The following is a 14592-nucleotide window of genomic DNA, read 5'->3' as shown; positions in this document are numbered from 1 at the left end:
CCCTCCCCCACGTCATTCTCAGCAGGTGGAGTCCAAAAGCCAAGATCCTGTCTCTGGTGAAAAGTGACTCCTGAGATGAGAAGACTTAAGGACAGGTGGCTACTGACAGCCACACCAAGAACTTGGACCCCGCCCCTCAGGGGCAGAGCCAGCGAGTCAGCAGACCTCTTGCACCTTCAGGCAGCTTCGAAATTTCTTCCCTGAGTTACCGCCACACCACCTACTCCAGGACCTTGGAGCCTCATCAAAATTTCCTCAGTGCTGTCCCCATTCCTTAGGGCTGCGGGATCCTGCTAGGGTACACCCTCCAGCTCAAGCGAGAATCCATCAGTCCCAGGAGGGAAGGTCATGTAGTCACTGACCTCCCGTCACTAGGGGGCGCTGGGTCATGCTGGGCACCCAGAGAGGCCTCTGTCCAGGCAGCCTAGGTGTGTCTGCTACACTCACTTTATTCGGACCTAGCTCTTTGGAGGGCAGTGACTGCTGGGCCAGAAGCCTGGACTCCAGGGGCCCTACATTTCAGACTGAGTCTACTTCCCTGGAGCCTGGCCCCTGCAAAACAAACAAACGAAATCCTTGGGACCTTCCTTCCTGCCGTCTCCTACCCTCTCTTGTCCCTCAGATGCTTCCTTAGCCCTACCCCACTCCTAGTCCTTAGGTGAGGTTTCAGAGACGCATGGGGCCTGCTGCAGTCCCCTTACTTTGGACATTAATCAGCCTCTCCTCCATTCCATGGGAGGGGGACAAAGGAAGCCATTTTGGAAAGGACACCAAAGTAGAAGTCAGAAGAAAGACATGTTGCCCTGGGACTTCTATTTTTCTGTCTGTAAATTCCACACCATGGGGCTCCCTGAGGGTGACAAAGGGTGGTGGCTGGTGGGTGGAGCCTCAGATGACAGCCAGGCCCCGTATGTATCGGGGCATAGGATGGTGTTGCCTAGCTTGAATGTTCCCTTTGCTCCACCTCTCCTGCCTCCCCTGGACACTCAGCAGCCATTTACTCTCTCCCCTTGCTTCATGCAAAAGTTGCTGAGTGACCTTCTTTATCAGCTAGCTGTTGCTACATAACAAGACCACCCCAAAACTTAGTAGCTTAAAACAATAACCAATTCTGTGAGTTGGCAAGTCAGCTGGTGGTTCGATTGGTCTCAGCTCAGCTCAGCTCACTTATACATTTGCAGTCAGCCGCTGGTTGCTGCTTCTGGGGTTGGCTGGCTGTTGGCTAGGGTGATGGGGATGAGCGGGCTAGCCCAGGCCTGTTCACATAACAGTTGGGGAGGGTTCTAAGAGAGCAGGACCAGGATTAGAGTGAGACAAGGGAGGCATTCACCTTGGGCACAAAAAGTAATCAAGATAAGAGATATTTTAATGTAATATTTTTAAAGATAAAAATTAATACAAAAGTCCACGATGAACAAAATATCAAAAATTTAACTAAAGACAGGATCAGTTACCATACCAAGGCATTTTTGGAGCCTGAGGAAGAAAGAAAAATCAGTAGTTGTGATCCTGAGGCAAGTACCTCACTCACCTCCTCTTGTAGAAGAGTATGTGGAAGCTTGTCAGGCTTCTTGAGAGTCCATGACTGGCACATTTTACTTCCATAACATTCTGTGGGCCCAAGCAAGTCACAGGGCCAGCCCAGGTTCCAGGGATTGGGAGGCAAACTCCACCTCCCCTCCAGGGAGGAGCAGCAAAATCATATTTCATAGGGTGTGAAGAACTGGGGAATTTTTGCAATCACCCACTGGCAGCAGAGAAGCAGCCCCAAGGCTCAGGCCTTGCTTTCACTCTACCAGCTGAAGGCGCTGAATGAGACTGTCTGCTAAAGCCCACTCCTGTGTTCGCTGTGGGATTCTGATTTATAGAGATGACATAGCAATGAGACAGAGAAGTTAATGCCATTGAAAGAAGTTTTTATGGCTTGCATTTCCCTCGAGAGGGGGACTGCCCATCGTGCAGGGCCACATAGGGAAGCACCCAATTTGCAAGGAAAGACTGAGGAACTACCACAGACTGGAAGAAACTAAGGTGACATGACGACTAAGTGCAATGTGGGGTGCTGGATGGGATCCTGGAACAGAAAAAGGACATTAGTGGAAAGACTGGGGAAATTCAAAGTGGTCTATAGTTAAGTGTCTTGTACCAACATGAATTTCCTAGTTTTAATAATTGTACTATGGTCAGGTAAGATGTTGATGTTAGGGGAAACTTGGTGAGGGATATAAAGAGAACGCTAGCATTTTGCAATGCTCTAACTTTTCTGCAAGTCTAAAATTAGCTAATAAAAAGTTAACAATAAAACTATAAAAGAAGGAAAAGAACAGTGTTGTTTCATAGAGTTAATGGTTTAGCGTGGGAGAGACAAGGTCTCCTTGGGCTGTTGTGTGGGCGTTGCTGTGTGTGTTTTGGGGGGTGTGGTGGGATCCATCTAGGCACATTCAGGCGCCGGACTCAGTGGCTCCCAGATCTGCGTGAAGGCGCAGCCTGGGTGGGGACTCACTGGGGGCGGGGAGTCATTCCTGATGCAAAGGCTCCTCCCCCCAGAAGAGCGCGTCAGCGCAGACACTTGGGTTTCCATCTCGTTATGGCTCAGGGGCGCTGGGAAGGAGGCACCTGTCTGACTGGGGCTCTGCCTCTGGTCGTCCTCTCCTCTGTTTGCTGCCCAGCATGGCCAGCTGCTTGGCACCCGCGTTGCTGCTACTACTGCTTCTAGGTGAGTGGCTGCCTCCTCCCCCAGGCCTCTGAACCTCGGCTTCTCTGTCCCTGATCCTCTTCCCTCCTCAAGCACAAGGTGGGAGGGCAAGAAGGTGATTCTAGGAAAAGCTGAAATGCAGGAAGGGGCACCAATGAGACACCTGTGCTCGAGGTGTGGGGACACAGCACCCCGCCTCCAGCTTTTGGGTCCCACAGAGCCACGGCCTAAGTCTCCCAAGTCTCGTCTTGGTAGCTCTGCCCCAGGAACTTTCTTTTTCCTATTGCCTGCTCTCCCGCCTCTATTACCCTTCCCCCAGCCCCAGCCCTCCACCTTCAGTCTTGCAGCTTCACACTGATTCCTTGCCCTGCATCTTCAGTGTCTCCATGCCATGCATCTGCTGTTCCACCCGCTTGGACTACCCCTTCCCCACCTGGGTCATCATGGAGGGAGGGGTCACTTTACCAGGTGGTGTAGGTTGAGGAGAAAGGAATCTGGCAAACGTTTAAGGCAGAGGAGATCTTGGAGCTGAGATGTGCTGTTTTGAGGGTGAAGATGAAGTAAGGGTGCTCCTGGCGGAGGGAAACAGGTAAGCAAAGGAACAGAAGTGGGACCAAGATCTCAGGAGACACTAGGTGCTGTTGTGTGTGGCTGCGGCCTGGGGATGTGAGGGCTTGGCTGGGAGAGAAGGGCAAAGTTTGCCTGCACCCAGGCTGGGAAACGTCCCTCAAACTTTGGTGCCAGAAGGCTTCTCACCTGAGCAAGGTTCCTGGAGGCTGAGAGCACCGAGGGGCAGGGGTAGCCTGGTTTTGTGACTGAGGTCCTAGGAAGGGGCTGCCAAGTTCTGACCTCCAGAGACCCTAGCTTGGCTGGATTTAGATGTGGCCCATGGCACTTCTGCACAAAGCTCACCCTCTGCCCAACAGACCCCTGGTGTGTGACTGGGCTGTGCCAGGCACACTCTTTGCCCCCAGTGGAGTGCCCTGTGACTAAGGACAGAGCCCTGTGGCCTGCCATCTGGGACTTCTCTTGAATCCACACCCCGGCAGCCAGGCCTAAATTGCTCCAGTGCCCAGAGCCCTAGTGGGGAATCTCTCTTTTACCTGGCTGGTGGAGAGTGGAGAGCCCAAGGGGAAACCAGAGTCCATCCAGGTGGGGCAGCACCAGTTAGATCGGTGAGGAGGGAGCACCAGAAGAGGATGGAGGGGGAAGACGCAGAGGCAGGGGGCAGGAGGAGGCGCAAGAGAAGGTCAAGAAGAAAGGAGAACCCGAAACCTATAGGCCACTCAAAGGGTCTCCAAGGGGGAGGGGGAAGGAGAGCAAAGGAAGAAAGGTCAGGCGTCCCGGCATGTCAGAGAGGAAGAGGAGCGGCCACTGTCCTCAGCACCATTTCTGATAAGTCTCCATGGGCCAGGTCCCCAGAAGCCTTGCTGTTTTCCGTGTCAGACGGGGCCCAGGAGAATGAGAGGAATCTCATGGACCCCTCTTTGGACGGGTGAGGGGTGGTGCCTGCGGAGGGTGGGCCTCAGCTTCTGCGGGAGGCCAGGCCCAGCCTCGACGCGCCCCATCCACCCGAGACGTGATGCAGGAAATCCCTGACCCCGCCACTGCCCAACTCCACAACGGAAGGTCAGTCAGTACCAGTCGCTCACGCATTCGGGTCACATTCTGCCCACCTCGAGTTTTGAGCACCCCGCATCTTCGGAGGCCCTGACTGGGAGGCGGAGGTGAAGTGTGTGTGTGTAAGGAACGCCAACAACCGCAGCCTGCCCGCCGCTCCACCAGGGTCACCGACCAATGTCGCACCGAACCGATGCGTGGACGCGGCCGACGCGTGCACCGCGGATGCGCGATGCCAGCGGTTGCGCACCGCGTACGTGGTGCAGTGCCTGGGTCGGGCCGCGCCGGGGGGCTGCCCCCGCGCCCGCTGCCGCCGCGCTCTGCGCCGCTTCTTCGCCCGCGGGCCGCCCGAGCTTACCCACGCGCTGCTCTTCTGCCCGTGCGGCGGCCCCGCATGCGCCGAGCGCCGGCGCCAGACCTTCGTGCCCTCCTGCGCCTTCTCGGGGCCTGAACCGGCCCCGCCCTCCTGCCTCGCGCCCTTAGACGCCTGCGAGCACAGCCGGGTCTGCAGGTGCTGGAGGAGGTGGAGTAGAGGGAGGGGGCGGGGCTCGCGTCCCACTCACCTCCCACTCACCGTCTTCCGGCTGCTCCGTGCAGGCCCCGCCTCCTGGCCTTCCAAGCCTCCTGCGCGCCCGCCCCCAGCAACCCGGACGGCTGCCTTCGAGACCAGGTCCCCAGCTGCCTGCGCGCCTACGCCGGCCTCGTGGGTATGCACCGCCCGGATCCCTGCTGGGGCGGGGCCTCTCCTGGGAATGCCTCTGTCCGGGTGGGCAGATTATCCTGCTTTCGGGGTCTCGGCAGGCACCGCCGTCACCCCCAACTACGTGGACAACGGAAGCGCGCGCGTGGCGCCCTGGTGCGACTGCGGAGCCAGCGGAAACCGGCGCGAGGAGTGCGAAGTCTTCCGGGGACTCTTTACAAAGAACCGCTGCTTGGGTGAGGGGCACGCGCGGGGCGGGAAGGGAGTCCAGTCGGGGCTTACTGCCCCCTCCCAAGCTGCCTAGCTGGCGGTGAGGAAACTGAGGCCCCCAGCGGCAGCCTTGTAGGCCCACTTACCCCCTCTGCTGTCGTCTTGCCCCTTGGGCAATCTGCGCCCAGCTGGTTCCGGAGACCAAGTCACAGACCAAAGTATAATCCTAGGGTAGTCTAGGCTGGTGCCCCTGCGGGCAGGAAGTGGGGGCAGTTAAAACAAGTTTCCGGGGACCTGGAATGGAACAAGGCGAGATTCCTGCTTCCGCCACTTTTGAGGCGGTTCCATCCCCCACGCACAGACAACTCCCCCCATTAAAGATCTTGCCTTTCGGGTCTGAAGAGCTGGGTGGTTCGCTGACCAGTTTGGGAGTTAGGGGGCCTGAGTTTGAAGGCTGACTCTGCCACTTACTTAGGTGAGAGTTAAACTCCTCTAAGCCTTTTTGTGTGCATCTGTAAAATGGGGATGATAATTGTCAGGCTCCCATGAGGATAGAAGACTACCGTATGTAAGGCACTCTTAACACAGTTGTCTTTATTTTGTTATTCCTCGCCCAGCACCTTCCATTCCAAAAGCCTTGTGGAAGTCCTGTTTTCCCATTTCTGCCTGGGGAGGTCCCACGCAGGATGCCAAGGGTCTCAGTTTGTCCTTGAGGAGCTGGGCCCTGTGCTATGGTTTCTCAGCCAAGCCCATCCTGCACCCCTCCCTCCATAGATAGAGCCATACAGGCCTTTGACGGTGGGTGGCCCTCAGTCCTACACAACCAGCTGGACCCCCACCAGGACCCTGAGCACAGCCTCCTACAGGTAGGTTCAGGGAGGGGATGGTGAGGTGGTAGCTCCTGCACTGCCTCTTTCCACCCTTCCATGCCAGTTGGGCCTAGATGGAGGCATGAATGGCCTGGGATGGTGGGGGTGGCAGAGAGCAGAGCCAGGCTTCTGCCTCAAGTCCATACTCTGCTCTCATCTGCCAAGGTGTCCTCTGCAGATGCGTCCCTGGAGGGGAGCTCCATGCTCTCCATGCTCCCTGTTCTGGCTCTCCAGCCCCTGCTCTAACTAGGACAGCAGACCTTGGACAACAGCCAACTGTCCCACCCTGCCTGGGATACTGGGCCTCATTGGTGACCTACTGCCCCACTGAAAAGGGACTGGCTTACCTCCCAAGCTGGCCCCAGTGCTCTTGCCCTACTGCCCTTTGCAGGTCTGGACACTTTTATCATGCTTTAAGGGTAGACTTAAACAGACTTGTAGGCAAAACTCCCTCTACTACTCCAGCTGTCATGGCATCCTCCCAGTTAGGCACCACCCATCATGATAGCCACCTGCACCCCATAACTAACGTTGGCAAAGTGTTTCCTGTCCACGATATGCTGCTTGTTGGACACCACCTAGAGTGAGAATCCAGTTCCCTACATTGCACTGGCCATATGGCCATCTTCCCAATGGTTCAACCTGGCACTAGGAATGGCATCCATAACTCAATAAATCCATGTGCACTGAGACTGGCCTTGCTTTCATGTGATCTGTGTCCTGGGAGCCTGGAGACCAAGGTCAGCCACAGGTTGTGCCTCTGCTGGCCTCCATGAACTTGGGTGGCCTCAGAACCTCTCCAGGCCTCATCTTCTCACCTGTGGGTGCTGAACTGAGTCACCTCTCAGGTCCTAGTGGCAGGGACTTTGGTTGCTTTTGTTTATTCTTTCATTCTCTGCTAGTAATCAGATAAACAAAGTACATGTCCCAGCGTCCCTTGCAGTTAGGGGGTGTTCATGTGACACAGTTCTGGCCAGTGAGCGAAATTCACAGATAAGGCTTCCAGGAGAGCTCTTTAAAAAGGAACAGACTTGCTGACTGGGCCCTTTAGCCTCTGGCCTCAACCCTCCCCTTTTCTTGCCCGGAACTTGGAGGCAATGCCTGGGAGCATGGGCACCATCTTGAAAGTGGAACCATACGACATTGTGGCTCACCAGCCCGTCTACCTTCCTCTGGACTTTATTATGTGAGAAAAATGATACCCCTAATTTGTTTAAGCCAGTTTCTCCCCAGGTGTCTGTTATTTGTAGCCAAACATAGGCCCTTATTGACACACTTCCACTTATGGGTTCCTGGGAGCCCCGGGATCACCCGCTGTGCTCACTTAGGGAAGCCCTACCTCAGTGCACACAGAGCCTTGCCCTGATAGACACTTAAAAGAAAGGGCGATGATGGTTTTGTTTTTTGATTTCTGCATAATTTATCTGTTTCTGTCCACGTGGAGAGTCAAATTCTTTCCTGGAGCTGAGGGAAATTTATCATAAAGCTTTTTAGAAACACTGTGTGGCCAGTGTGGACCCAGAGAATGCCAAGGGCATCGTGTTAAATTGCAGTTCTGTGGAGGAGTTTTGGGCGGAGAGGGCAGAACAATGGGGGCAAGGTACTAAGCCTTCCTCAAAAGCTTGGGGACTCCTGATGAGTTACTGTGTCTCTGGGCTGCTCCTTCTCAAACTTGGTTGAGATTTGGCAGGGGCTGTTGCCAAACCTTGGCTCCCTGTGCACCGATGCCGAATAGAAACACGGAGACAGAGATTTGGAAGATAAGAAATAGAGAGGCTTTTTTATTTTCTTTGCCAGGCAAAGGGAAGACACAGTAGGCCAGCGCCTCAAGAACTGTGCCCCACCTTCCTTGGGGAATTACAGGGATTCTTATAGGGGGAGTTCGCAGTCCGGAAGTGAGTGATAAGGATCAAAATGCTGAAGTTCTTGCATTCTTCTTGCATTATTTCAAAACAGCCACTGCTGGCGTCAGGCAACCCAGTAATTGGGTCTATTAGTCTCTGGGTTATCAGCCTTCGACCTCCTTTCTGAAATGCAGACAGCTACAAGCGGTGATTTGCTACAAGGGAGTGCAGGATGTAATTCACAGTGTTAAAGAGTGATAGGTGAAGACTTCCCTGGTGGCGCAGTGGCTAAGAATCTGCCTGCCAATGTAGGGGACACGGGTTCGAGCCCTGGTCCAGGAAGATCCCACATGCTGTGGAGCAACTAAGCCCGTGCGCCACAACTACTGAGCCTGTGCTCTAGAGCCCACGAGCCACAACTACTGAGCCCGTGTGCCACAACTGTTGAAGCCTGTGCCCCTAGAGCCCGTGCTCCGCAACAAGAGAAGCCACCACAGTGAGAAGCCCGCGCACCGCAACGAAGAGTAGCCCCTGCACACAGCAACGAAGACCCAACACAGCCAAAAAAAAGAAAAAAAAAAAAGTGATAGGTTAGCTTTGTGAAGTACAAATCTAGTTACAGACACTACAGATTAGTAACAGTTAAAATAAAACTAGGAGTGATTAACTCTTTCAGGCCAGGTTATGTTTCTTCTCTAGCCTGTTCACTGTTCCCTTTATTTTCCTTGTTCTCAGGAGAGGGAAAACTTCATTTTTATTTTTGCTGCAACAGGACCACAAGACAGGTTGAAGTGGAGGCTTTTGGTGCCTTGCTCAGAACTCTCTGGGCTAGTGCAACCCATCCCCAAGCTGCTGGGGATGTTGGCTGCTAACAGCTCACAGCTGACCCCTTTTCTAGAAGAAATGCCTATAAGGTTACACTCTGCTCCCAGAGGTGGCCAGTGGCCAGTGACTGACTGAGGCAGGAGTTCAGAGACTTGGCCTGCGTGCCTCAGGGGATAGCTCTGTGTGCCAGTCATGCTTCAGAGCTCCCTGTGGGATCAGGCTGAGGCTGGATCCCAGCTGAGACCACATCCTACTTTAGCTCCTTCCCCTGCCCACTCCTGCTTTCCTCACTTAGAGGTTCCCCTGAGGGCACTCCCTCCAATAAATCATGGTCTGAGAATCCCTGTCTTGGGCTCCACTTCTGGAGAACCCGACCTAAAACACAGGGGTTAGGTACAGACCACGCCGAAGCCCAGGCCTGGGGCTCTCCTGACCAGAAAAAGAGCCACTGGCTCTGAGACTGTGTAGTTAACAACTCATACCAAACCCACAGACACTGCACGGGGCAGCTGCCAACCAGCCTCCAGGTTCAGCCAGTACTCTCCTGATTGGAACCAAACACAGATAAAAGTGGCTTGGGCATGCATCTGAGCAATTTGGGCTTCAGGCACAGCTGTCTCCGGGGGTTCAAATGATGTTACCCCTGCTGGTCTGTGTTCCCCTCTGAGGCCAGATAGGCTCTCACCATAGGGTAGGTAAGGACGCTACCAGCAACCCCAGATATACAGTCTCTCCTTTAGCACTCTCAGCAGAGAAAGGCGCTTCTCTTTCCCAGGATTTGTGGCCTGGAGAGTGATGTCAGCCCACCAAGATCACGTGGAATGGGAAGGACAGTTTTCCAGTGGAAAAAGGAGGGGTGTTGGACAGAGCAAAGCTCAGAGTCTAACCTGTTCCCACTTCACAAAGGAGGAATGTTCTCAGCCACCTACACCTGTGTGGGAATGGACACCTGGAGCAGAGTGGGGGGGCGGGGGGGGTGGTCAAGTGAAAGCATGGCCTTGCCCTGTTTACCACCATTGTGTGGTAGCCCAAGCACACAATGCTAAAAGTTATGTGCTTTATGTGAGAGTGTGTTAAACTCTACTACTTCCATTTTTTACTCAGAGTGAAATATAGGCATATGCCTTTCAAAAGATTGGTAAGATAAAAGTGAGTGGAACTTAATGGAAAATAGCAAAATTGTTCCATAGCTGCTGGCTGTCTTCCTTCAGTACTTCTCTCCAACTCAGGCATGGGGTTTAATCAAATGGAGCCTCTAACATCAGACAACATGCAAGGAAAATAGGCTTCCTTGTTGAGTACAGGGGGGAAATGAAAGGTCACAGGGCCCCCCTGTCAGCCTGGCTCTCTGTTTTTTTCCCCAGAGTTTCCTGGGAGAAACATTTCCTGTGGGAGGCTTGAGGCTGTCTGGGGCATGGACCTAGCCAACTCTGGAGATAGAAGCCAAAAGGAGGGACAAGGCCCTGTGACATGCAGAGGCCATCGTCTTGCCACCTCTGGGACAGTCGACTTTTGTAGGGTTTTGTTGCTGTAATGGGCTGAACGGTGGCTCCAAAGATATGTCCTCACCCTAATCCCTGGAACCTGTGGATGTTACCTTATTTGTAGGCAAAAGAGTGAATATTACCTTCTATGGCAAAAGATGTGATTGAATTAAGGATCTTGAGAGGAGGCACTTATCCTGGATTATCAGAGGGAGCTGTAAATGCAGTCTTGTGCATCTTTGTTAAAGAGAGGCAGGGGGGAGATTAGATACACACACAGAAGAGAGGGTGCTGTGAAGACACAGGCAGAGACAGGAGTGAAGTGGTCACAAGCCAAGGAATGTGGGCAGCCACCTAAGCTAGAAGAGGCCAGGAACGGATTCTCACCTAGAGCTTCTGCTCTGGGGGGAACGCAGCTCTGCTTACACCATGATTTTGGACTTTTGGCCTTTAGAACTGTGAGAATAAATTTCCATCATTTAAAGCCACCAAGGTTGGGTAATTTGTCACAGCAGCCTCGGGAAACTAATGGAGTTGTCTAAGGTGATCGGAGTTTGGTTTCTGTCGCTTCCACGTAAAATGGTCCTGACTCGTAATGTGTAGAGTCTGGCCAAACACCTCAAAGCTGAGTCCAGTGGCCCCCACAACCATGAAAGGGTCCTGCCTTGCTCCACATCTGAGTATTGGCCTCTGTGTCCTGCCAGGTAGCCTGCTTGCTATCACTCTCTCACATGCATTCCGGGAAACTGTAGTCCTGGCCCTGGCCTCATCCCCGTGGCTGGGTCTCTGTTAGCTGTTGTCAACACTGAGCCTCTAGCTGGCAGGTGCCTGGGGATGGGGGCAGGCAGAAGGGCAGGTGCTGGAAGCATCCATGGATTTATGAGTGGAAACTTCATGGTTCATGAATGCCCGCTCTGGCCTGGAGCCTGTTGTCTAAGGTGCAAGGTTGATACGAAGCTGCTCACTGCCCCCCTCCTCTCTCCACCCACCCCAGTTGAGTTAGGTGCGGCCAAACTCACAGAACTGGCTTATCTTTACAGGAATTGTGGACACTGGTGGGTGAAATTTCCAGAGAGGCCGAGGGAAGGGGCTATGCAGGGCTTCAGGAGAGGTCCCCAGCTGGATGGCAACTTGCCAGTGAGCTTGGCACGCATGTGAAAGGAGGCAGATATGTGGCCCTGCCTTGTTGGGTTGCAGGCCTGGGAGGGCCTGGGTTGAAGGATGTCTTGGGAAGCTGTTCTGCCAGGGACATGTCACCCCACACCCGAAGGAGCCTCCAGTCCAAGGCAGAAGATACAGAGCAAAATCAAGATGCGTATATGCACAAGAAGATAAAACATGTACAAAACCTCAGAACCTGAGCCCTCCAGGGACTAGGATTACACAAATGAGGAGGAAAGACCTACAGGGTATGCAAACGGGCCCCAGCAGCCAGGGTAGATCCCCAGCTCCTTGTGCAACATGCTTCATACAGTCATCAGGATCATCTAGTCTAGTCCCTTCCTCAGGTTGGGGACACAGGATGGAAGAGAATCCTTGCCAGGCATGTCTCACAGCTAGTAATACAGGGCTGCAGGGTGTATGTCTGTTCAGATGCAACCCACAGAGATGTGTGGGGTTGGGGACTCAGATACTAGGAGTGACACTGCAGTTGGTGACAGAATTTTTCAGGCCTACCAACTAAATCATAGTGGTGCCCCTCTGAACGCAATAATCAAATCGCCCCTCCTCTTTCCAGGATGTCCCCTAGGGGAAGCCCTGTACCGCTGAGAACTACTGTCCCGCAGGACCTGGCTGGCCCCAACTCCTAACACTGCTCTTGGGCCCATCTTGCCCCCACAGCCCCCATGCCTTGCTGCTGCGCACACCCTGCAGGCACGCTGCCTCCTCAGGGCCTCTGTACCTGCTGCTCCCTCTACTTGGAGTACTCTTGTCCCAGGCGTCCATGTGCCAGCTCCCTCCTTCAGTGAGCTCTACCCCGCTGTCACCTTACCACAAGAGCCTTCCCCAGCCCCCCCAGCACACCCCCCAGCACTGTCTACCCCAACCCTACCCCATCCTTGCTTCACAGAAATTATTACCTGGCCTTGTCTTTATTTTTGTCTCTCCTACTAGATTGTAGACTCCATTAGGACAGGGATTTGGTCCGCATTGTTCACTGTTAAGTCCCTGGACCCCAAACAGTGCCTGGCCAACACACGGCGGCCGGATGGGCAGGAGGAGGATGGCTGACACACTGCAATCACTGGCCTACAGGGACTTTGGAATCCTGCCGGGCCCTGCCTCGGGGTGGGGGAGGTTCCCGACCAGGCCCAAATCTGCTCTCTGGCCACATCTGAGGTGGCGTTGGGTGGTGGGCCCGCCTTGCACAGCTTTCACAACCATTTCCCGCCTGTGGGTGGTTCTAATTAAGACTCTCAATAGTCACAGGGTTGGTTGTTCTCATTTTTTTATGGTCAAGCTAATGGTTTTCTTGGCAACATAATTCCCTCAGAAACCTACGCTATTTATTTATTTACCAGGCAGGCCCAGGGTCAATGACAGTATTCCTGGTTCTTTCCTGGGCACAGTTCTCAGGTTCGCTTTATTTCTTTGCTTATCCACATGACTCCCCCTCAAGATGATGGCCTTGAGGTTATGAGGCTCAAGCAGGAAGACCACACCCTCTATGTGATTCTTACTCGGAGGCCAAGTCACCGTCTCCCTGGGCCTTTTTTTGCTCATAAGCATGTCTTACTGTTTGGAGACTGGAAGCAAGACTACTTGGCTTTTCCAACACTTCACAACCCTGGATTTCAGGATTCTCCACCCCCTTCACTTCTGCTTGTAAACTGGCTAATTTTTTTCTGGAACTCGACTCTCTTGCCAAGTAACAATCAACATATACCACATTCTGTTTTTTTTCCAGCTTCTTCCCCTTGAACAAAAAAACTCAGTAAACACGTAGTTTGCTTTAACAAGTTATCCAACATCATAGCCATACCAGATGTTTTGCCACCACCTGACAGGGATCCCCAGCTGTTCTGCCTGCTGTGTCTGTTTTCTCATTGCTGCCGCCTGACCACTAACTAAGCCAATGCCACATACCTGAGGCTCTGGTTATACTTGCCTTGTACTTCAAGGTGCCAGCTTGTGTATTAATAAGAGTAAGAAAAGCTACCTGTTGTAATAAAATGCCAAATCTCAGTGGGTCGGTAAAGTTTGCTTTTCAGATGCACAGGCCAGCACACAGCTCTTGCTGGTCAGGTGGTTTGCCTTTAAGTGGTGACTTGGACCCTTATTACCGCCAGCGTCTTTAACACGTGACCTCCAGGGAGTCCCATGTGGGAGCACGGTGTTTGTGCAAAGTTTGGAACTTGAATATATCACTTCTTCCAACATTTCTTGGCTAAAGCCCAGTTTATGGCCCCAACCTAACTGCAAGGGGGCTGGGAGATGCTGTTGATGCTGTAGCAAACTGCCCCAGTATCACTCAATCACAGGTTTCTAGCCAGAAACACTTGATGGCTCCCACAACCCTCCCCGGAAGAGTTTCAAGGTCCTCCCCAACCTGGCAGTGGCCTCTAGTTCAGTTCTTTTCCACCCTGGCCGAGGCCCAAGCTCTGGTAGGCAGGCCTCCTCCAGCCTCCTGGCCTGGACCTGGTGCCTCACCCACCCTCCCCTGTATGAACCACAGCCCTTCCTTGTGCTTCTTCTGGACTTTCTCAACTTACTTTATGCCGATCTTATCCTTCTAGACCTTTTGCACTCTGTACCAGGGCGCTGAAATGCACTGTTCTGACCCTGTTCTGAGGGCAGGAGCCGCATAAAGTGGGGCTGGGCACGCAGAAGGCCTACAGACAAGACTTTGTGAATGGACATACAACTTCATCAAAATTCAAGACCAAGGACAATGCTGTGGCCATGGAGGACTAAACCTATCAGCATACCTGAGGTTTAGCAGGAGCCCATGAGAGTACGAGTAGCTGAATGACCAAGGGCAGCTGGCGAGGCACCGGCATGGGCGTGATGGTGCCCAGGCAGAGCTGTCCTGCACACGAGTCTTCTGTCCCCAGCACTGGTGTGTTGAGGGCAATGTAGGCCACAGTGGGGATGTTGGGGAGTCTGCTCACAAGCTGCTCAGGGCTCCTCCCACACCCCAGGGCTCAGTTTTGCGCAGAGGTGTCTGAGGTGCCCACCCTGTTGGTTTACACCTCAGTCATGGACTGCCAAGTGCTTCCTCTGAGGCAGTCTGAAAACTGGTAAACTTTTTAAAACATGTTTTTCCCCTTTTCTTAAGGTTCTAATGACCAAATTGTAAAAATAATTGAAACAAAACAAAATCAAACACTTAGAACAAAACCCA

At 53.4% G+C, this 14592-nt stretch overlaps 1 protein-coding gene across 5 annotated transcripts; it reads left to right on the top strand.

The window, feature by feature from the left end:
• The first annotated feature begins 359 nt into the window (after window positions 1–359).
• Window positions 360–6786, top strand: GFRA4 (GDNF family receptor alpha 4). Of its 5 annotated transcripts, none has more exons than XR_014254614.1 (6): window positions 360–2716; window positions 4481–4838; window positions 4913–5022; window positions 5117–5251; window positions 5843–6091; window positions 6260–6313. XR_014254614.1 is itself a non-coding variant. In XM_082428912.1 (6 exons), exons 1-6 carry the CDS (start codon window positions 2671–2673, stop codon window positions 6338–6340), a joined length of 810 nt encoding a protein of 269 aa, XP_082285038.1. In that variant the 5' UTR covers window positions 360–2670; the 3' UTR covers window positions 6341–6786. The 5 variants fall into 5 exon arrangements, 3 of the variants coding, with proteins under 3 accessions (XP_082285038.1, XP_082285037.1, XP_082285036.1); XR_014254615.1 differs by having other exon boundaries at window positions 6273–6295; XM_082428912.1 differs by having other exon boundaries at window positions 4481–4826; window positions 6000–6091; window positions 6260–6786.
• The last annotated feature ends 7806 nt before the right edge of the window (window positions 6787–14592 follow it).

The sequence above is a fragment of the Balaenoptera physalus genome (assembly GCF_965194825.1).
Source record: "Balaenoptera physalus genome assembly, chromosome: 16".
Taxonomy (NCBI): Eukaryota; Metazoa; Chordata; class Mammalia; order Artiodactyla; family Balaenopteridae; genus Balaenoptera; species Balaenoptera physalus.
Note: the sequence above shows the minus strand (reverse complement) of the source record. Positions and strands in the feature narration are given on the sequence as shown.